The sequence below is a fragment of the Eutrigla gurnardus genome (assembly GCF_963514095.1).
Source record: "Eutrigla gurnardus genome assembly, chromosome: 3".
Lineage (NCBI taxonomy): Eukaryota > Metazoa > Chordata > Actinopteri > Perciformes > Triglidae > Eutrigla > Eutrigla gurnardus.
Genome location: NC_139917.1, coordinates 5,783,114 through 5,790,715, shown reverse-complemented (window position 1 = coordinate 5,790,715; position 7,602 = coordinate 5,783,114). Strand labels below are relative to the sequence as shown.

General features: G+C 45.2%; 1 protein-coding gene across 4 annotated transcripts; it reads right to left on the bottom strand.

The window, feature by feature from the left end:
- Nucleotides 1-557: 557 nt before the first annotated feature.
- LOC311010751 (uncharacterized protein) lies at nt 558-2,345 on the bottom strand. 4 transcript variants are annotated; one of them, XM_084005356.1, is made up of 7 exons: nt 1,968-2,345; nt 1,795-1,865; nt 1,327-1,503; nt 1,157-1,218; nt 990-1,076; nt 779-835; nt 662-694 (listed from the first exon to the last, which is right to left on the bottom strand). In XM_084005356.1, exons 1-7 carry the CDS (start codon nt 2,132-2,134, stop codon nt 692-694), a joined length of 624 nt encoding a protein of 207 aa, XP_083861482.1. In that variant the 5' UTR covers nt 2,135-2,345; the 3' UTR covers nt 662-691. The 4 variants fall into 4 exon arrangements, 1 of the variants encoding a protein (XP_083861482.1); XR_014596827.1 differs by having other exon boundaries at nt 558-835; nt 990-1,070; nt 1,795-2,345; XR_014596826.1 differs by having other exon boundaries at nt 558-1,070; nt 1,795-2,345.
- Nucleotides 2,346-7,602: the final 5,257 nt, after the last annotated feature.

Sequence of the window (7,602 nt, the reverse complement as noted above, 5' to 3'; positions counted from 1 at the left end):
TCTTTTGTCTCCCCTTTTAATGCACTCAACTGTGTCCACTATAATTTCAGGAGAATTTGATGGCTACCTACTGGGAGATCGAGGCTATCCCTGCCAGCCCTCTCTCATGACCCCTTACCCTGACCCTGAGCCAGGGCCACAACAACGTTTTAATGTGGCCCACTGCAGGACTAGAGCCCGGGTTGAGATGACCATTGGCATAATCAAATCCCGGTTCCAGTGCCTGCGTAAGCTCAGGGTCACCCCAGAGAGGGCATGTGACATCATTGTGGCCTGTGTTGTTCTCCATAATATTGCAACTATTAGAGGAGAGCAACACCCTGCCCTACAAAGAAATGACCCTGAGGATGAACACCCCATCCACCCTGCAGCAGATGTCCGGGATGGAAGGGCTGTCAGGGATCTCATAAGCAGAAATTACTTTGCTTGAAACAGTCAAATAAAGACAAATTCATGTGTTATTTGGATCTTCTTTATTCCCTATACAAAAGCAAGTACAAAAGCAACAGTTAGGATTTGTAATCTAGCTCCAACCATTAACATATTCACCTATTTCACCAATGCACCCACCTCAATTGGCGTTCCAGTAAGAGAATTTCAAGGTCTGTTTTTCTTATTTTGCGATCCAGGTAAACCATTTCCTTTTCTGTTTTTTTAATAGTCCTCATGAGGTGCACTCTGTATAACTCCTTCACTGGTAACTGGGAAACATATGTACAACATTTAATTGCTACAGTTCTACATACAGATTTAACATGGTATTGACCAAAAATCTCACTGTATCAAGCTGTGCTGTGGAAGTTGATGGACCCTCCTCACGATGCCCAGCTATGTTCTGTTGAAGGACAAGAATGTGCTAGTTGTTTGTCCATTCTCTGTGCTCATCACTTCAGTGTAGGTTACATGTCAAACTATATCCCACTCGACAATGTAAAGGAATGTGAATGGGTAGAACACTGCCAGTAGCTATACATAATATTAAGACACACTTCAGTAGGCCTCTCTGGATCTCTCCCTGTGGCAGCAGACAGCGTTTCTTCATCACCATCGTCACCATCCTCCTCCTCCTCCTCCTCCTCCTGTGATGCAGGAAAAGAAACTGTTTCAGATTACTTTGAGCTACCATCTGATCAAGATCTGAGTATGGAATACTTACAGCTGCAGGGTGTTCAACTGTTTCAGTTGGAGGCTGAACTAAGCAGATGACACCATCCTCAACTGTTGGGTGGGGATAGATATAGATATATAGATTTTAAAAGTAGGATAGATGGATGTGTTTTTCTAAAAAATGTTTTATTTTTTTAAAAGACACAAGTGTGTACTTGCATCTGATGTAGGCACTTGTGTCCTGGTGGGTGACAGGGTCAGATGAGCTTCCCCCAGGGATGCCTTCAGCCACCGGTCGGCCATAGTTTTGGCTGAGGGCCATCTCCTCAGCCTCTGTCAGAGGTGGTGGAGGTGGCCCTCCACCTGTTTTTCGGGCTTCTGCCTTCTTTCTGTTGGCTGAGCAGAACTCAAATGTTATTTTTTTTTAACTTAGTATTTTGAGTGTTCCTGTACACATCGTCATATTTTAAATGTAGCCTACATATAAATAAAAATGTGTAAACATTGCATCAAGTTTTAATCTACTAATTGGTGTATTAAGTGGAAGGACGTGTTAAAACAGAATTTGGTTAGGGGTTTACATTACTATTTGAAGTAGCCACTGAATTAATATTTTTCTTTCATAATTAAAAAAAGAAAATCAAAGTGAGGTGCAATCTCACATGCCGCACGCAAAACATGTCTTGCCTTTTTGAATGATGTTTTTATATTTCAGTTTTAGCTGCTTCCAAGTCCTTTTTTCCCCTGCTGGACTGCACCTAAATGGAAATCAGATTTTATTCCTTTTTACATTCATAACTGCGCCCATGTGCTACGTTCTTACAGTTAAATGTTAAATAAATAGAATAGTTCAAACTTACGCGTTCACTCGGGCAGCAATTTCCTCCCATGCCGTCTCTCTCTCCTTTGCCGCTGCAGCGGTGTTAGATTTTCGGCGAAATATGTGGTCATATTCTGCATATGCCTGCATTAGTACCTCCAGCTCCATTGTAGTGAAATAACTCGATCGCTTTTTTTGTGTTGTCATGGTGACACTCGTGGGATCAGGGCTCCATTGGCGATGGCTTTTTATAGTGGTTGTGCACGCGCGTAACTCGAGGTGAACATACTCAGAGTTGATTGAACTAATTCAGATCAGCTGTTCTGGAACCGGATACTCAGAGTTTCCCATCTCAGAGTAAGTCAACTCAGAGTTTAGGGATAGACTCAGAGTTTATTTAACCTCCTTTCTGGAATACCCCCCTGGTGTTCAACTCGGTCAAATGCCTTTTCTTGATCTATAGAAATCAGACCAAGGCCGCAGCCCAATGAACTGGAGAGGTCCAAAATGTCCCGAATTAGAGAAACATTGTCAGATATCAGCCTGCTGGGTACACGTCTGGTCAATGTGAATGACATGCTCCATCACTTTTCTTAGCCTCATAGCCAGCACCTTGGACAAGATTTTATAGTCCGTGCAGAGCAAAGCTACTGGCCGCCAGTTCTTTATTAGTTGTAGATCTCCCTTCTTGGGGAGGAGGGTGAGAACCGCCCTCCTGCAGCTCAGTGGTAAGTGTCCTTTGCTAAAACTGTCTCTGAGGACAAGTAACAAGTCCTGGCCAATCACAGGCCAGAAAGCCTTGTAAAAGTCTGCAGGAAGACCGTCAATCCCTGGAGCTTTCCCACTGTCCAGGCTCTGAATCGCCGTAGCCAGCTCATCTGCGGAGATCTGTGCGTCCAGCTCAGCGTTGGCCTCCTCGGGAACCTTGGGTAGACCCTCGTAGAAGGATTTCGCCACCTCCGGTCTCTCCTGGAACTCCTCTTTGAAGAGCTCCTTGTAGAAGGCAACTGCACAGCTCCGTATTTCTCCCGACTCCTGCAGCAGCTGCCCAGTGTCGGACCGCAGGGAGTGCATGAGTTTCTTTTGTCCATTCTTCTGTTCAAGGCCAAAGAAAAAAGAGTAGACCTGGTCATGTCCCTTGTAACATTGAGAGTGTACTGCAGGCACAGCTGCTTTATTTGACCCTTCCCTATATCCCACCACTGCTGTAGTGAGGTGAATCGAGATTTTGTCTCTGTGTGGTTCTTCCAAAACAAAGTGAAAGCATTTCTAAAAACAGTATCAGACAGCAAGGCTACATTGAAATGCCAATAGGCACTGCTACATTTAACGTTCTTGATAAAAATGGAAACCTGTACCAAAGAGTGATCTGAAACTCCTACGGGGTGTATAGAGCAACTCCGAAGCACATTGGTCTGCCGTCTAAAACAGTAAACTCTATCAAGCCTGGCCATGGATAGAGAGTTATCTCTAGCATGAACCCACGTGTACTGCCGCTGTGTGGAGTGGAAATGCCTCCAAGTGTCACATAGATCATTTTCTTCAAGTAGTTTAATTAAACAGCTCTTGGAGGCTTGATGCGGTTCTGGATGGTTCCTGTCTAGAGTGGCGTTTGCTGTACAGTTAAAATCACCACCCAGGAACAAGTAACCCTCCCCACTGCAGTTGTTGACAACAGTGTTTAAAATGTCTAGAAAAACAACCCGTTCTCTACCTACAGTGGGAGCGTAAACATTAACAAAAGTCATTTTTATATTTTCAAACACAGCTTGTATCTTCAACAAGCGACCTTCAATAATGTTTTCAGTGCTATAAGAAATGGGCGAAAACCCCCTAGAGAACAGGACAGCAACTCCTCCACTGTTGCTGCTCTTGTGGCTGAGGAAGACTTCTCCATCCCACCCCCTTTTCCATGCAGGCTCATTCTCAGCTGTGCTGTGTGTTTCTTGCAAAAAGACTACATCTAGTTTTCTAGCCGAAAACAAACTAAAAAGGCCAATTCTCTTCGCTTCCTCCCTGGCACCTGTGGAGAAAAATGTAAATACATAAGCTAATCACACATGTTTTAAATTACTACACATAGACTCAGATGTTCAGGCTAGTGGAAAACTATTGTGAGGGTCAGAAACTGTGTCAGGGCATTCCATCTGTACGCCATACGTTGAAAACAGGAAACACAAGAGAGGATCACATTTGGGTCACACACACACACATGACAAGCTCATGATATACACCCGACAACATACAATGAACGGACATATTGTGTAGCTGCACCCGGAAGGAGCACATGACAAGCTCATGATATACACCCGACAACACACAATGAACGGACACATTGTGTAGCCGCACCAGGAAGGAGCACATGACAAGCACATGATATGCATCTCGACAACATACACACACAATACATAGATGACAGCACCCGGAGGGATGGACCGTATGAGCCAGTGTGGGTGGAGATACCCAGCGCTCCAACCAGGCCGCGGCATGCTAAAATTACGCTCCGCCTGCATCTATAGAATGAGCCAATCAGACTCATGCGGAGTCTCTTGAAATACGCTGCGCACTCTGTTGTAAAGCGCCTTTTGAGTAAATTCAACCCTATGTTGAGTTGACTTTTAGGTCCGTGCACGTTTAACTGCCGGAATATGTTTTCCTGATATTTGTGCTAATAAAGCGCTGTTATTGATACAACCCATAGACTCTCCTCGTATATTCAAGCTTACTATTTTTTTCACAACACACCATTGATGTTTAAAGATCCCAGTTTGATGTCACACATTGTGAAAAGAAAGAAAGAGACCGCAGAGGAACACACAGAAAAAGGAGGACAACAGTAAAAACTCAATCATTAGCCATATGTGACCGAATTCTTACCCCCAGCTTTCTGAGGCGAAACACCTCCTTATCAGTGAAAGCCTGCTGGCCAGAGCTTCCTGTGTTCCTTGAGAAAAATTTAACAGAGTCAAGGAACAGCTGTAAATCTGGGAAGTAATCCTCCACTTTGACTTGTCTCATCCCTTTCGTTTCTTGTAGAAACGAGCGGATTCTGCCGCTGGAGTAAACACTCTGGGCCTCCATCTGCGAGCTCCATGTGGCCTCCCCTCCACTGTCCTGTGTGCTCACCAGACTGTCCCCTGACTGAGAGGAGGGGCACACAGGGGTTGTCTTTGACACCTTAGACACCTGCTCACTGTTTGGTTTGCTTTCGGGATTTTTCCTTTTACTCGACAGTTTAAAAACATCATCATCATTCATGACTTCGTCTTCATACAATACAGACTCCGCAGCACGGGTCGCGGTGTGACCAATATCTACCTGCAGCTCAGCAACTGTCTGCTCACCTTCCTGACTCATCTGATCCTCCGTGCCCTCGCCTTCCTGATCGCTGTCAGCCCTGTTTCTTTTCTGAGGATCCTGCGTGTTCCTCCACGGCTCGGCCGGCGCAGGGGCACCGCCACCGGCCCCAGCCGCGGTCCCCGCCGAGACCGAAACGGCGGCCCCCGCCGCGACCGAAACCGGGGCCAGAGCCGCGGCGGAAGCCCGCGCCGAAACCGCGGCCACCGCCGCGACCGGAGCCGCCGCAACCGGAGCCCGGGCCGAAGCCGCGGGCGCCCCCCCCCCCCCCGCACACGAGCGAATCATATGCCCTTCGGCTCCACAGCCAAAACATTTCATTGTGTCCAAGGTCACATGAACAATGTAATCATACTCGTCGATCCTAAATCTAAAAACCAAATTCAGCTCCTCATCATTTTTCTTTAGGACCATGAACACTTGTCTCCTGAAAGATACGACATGCTTCAGGTGGGGAGACTTGCAGCTAATGGGGATCATCCTCACGGGGGACACCAGCTGTCCGTGTCTCGCTAGCTCTTTTTCCAACAGCTCATTCTTCAGAAAAGGGGGGACATTTGAGATGATAACCTTTTTTGCAGGGTTAACGAGTGATGATACGGGGGTGAAAGTACCTTTTACCACTATCCCGCTCTCTAGCAATCTATCCACTTTTTCTGTGCTGTCCAGAAAAATCACCACCGCACTGTTCATTCTGGACGCAGATTTTACGCTTCCATAGCCCACTTCCTCACCTACAGCCAGGCTGCACTCCTCCACGGAGCAGCCGACCGCCGGGGAAAGTTTGATTGCGTGTCGGCGCGTCAGCGTGGTTAAGCCGGGGCCTCCAGCAGCAGCCATGCTGAGCGGCCACGCTACCTCCGCAAACCCACAAACAAACCTCCTCCAACCAACACACAGTAACAAAAACACCGACTATTAACCAAGAGGATTGAAAAAAAATTAAGCAAAAAAGAGTCAGAAAACTCTAGATCTCCGCAACACACTCACTCTCGCTTACCACGCTCACTCCCAGCATGCATTCCGAGAGAGAGAGAGAGAGAGAGGATTACTCTTGTTATGTGGGATAAGATGTGCTCTGTTTGTCTGCTTTGTGTCAGTAGGAGAGGCTGGTCCCAGTCAAAATGTGGGATCAGTGTCAGGATCAGTGAGAATCTCCAGCAGCTGTACGACACACACAACATGTGGGTCTCAGACATGGCCAACAAACCGTTGAATGATTTCTCTGTGTGTTGATGTTTGTGTAGTATTTGTCCGTGTGCTAATCTCTGTAAGCTGCTCTTTAAGAACTGTCACTGCATGTGTGCGCGTGTGTGTGTTTGTGTTGTCATTGAATCTGTCTGTCTCTGTGGATCACAGTGTAACTTGTTAACGTGTGTTAATGTTTAGTGGATGCAGCTGTGTGCATTCAACACAACATGCTCGTCGACTAAGGAGCTATTTCACAGCTGTAAGTGCTGGTTGATGAAAGTTTGTGCTTTTCTTTAGGCATTTCCAGAAAAAGAAGTTTTAAAACCTTTATTAGTCTGAACAAATGTTGCACTTTCAATGAAGTACTTCACAAGAACATGGATTTATGTCAGCGTGACTGCGAAAATGTGAAGAAGCTGTTGCTTCTCCATTGATGGCGGCAGCTGTGTGTTTCAATTTGCGGTGCGTTCAGGTGCATTAGAAAGTGCAGACTTTCTACTTTTCAGCAATAACAAGCATGTTTTTTGTAACCTGACGGAAAAAAAATGATAGATGAGAAAATAATTCAGGATCTTTTGAACACAACGTGGTTGCATATTTAAAAAGGTTACATTTAGGGAAAAGCATTGTTAAATGACTTCTTACTAATGCATAGTTCGGACAACATACAGTTTTTTTTTACGGATTAAGAAATCGGAAGACTCCATGTTTCTTATTTTTCTTATATATAGACCACGTTCCATCATGACTTGTTGACACAGCCTGTGGTGAAACAACTTAAAAGTAATATATTTATCATGTTTTGACATTCAACTTATGGCAATAAAAACATTTTGGTTATCATTATTGGTTGTCTGTAAAAGTTTCCTGTCTTTTTATTTGTGAATTGTAACCTTTGCTAGTGATGAATACCACCTGACACATTTTAAAGTTGATTAGAAATAGATCGGAGGATCCATGCAGAATTACTTTTTTCCTTCTTCTCCTCTCTATTGGATAGCAAACCTCTTATTTTCCTTCCTATCTTTCATCAACACTCTTTCCCTTTGAGGATGACGTTGCAGAACAGGTGCAATGTCTTTTCTCCCTTTTCTCCTTTCTCTGCTCCTTGTCCCTCAATTGTCACA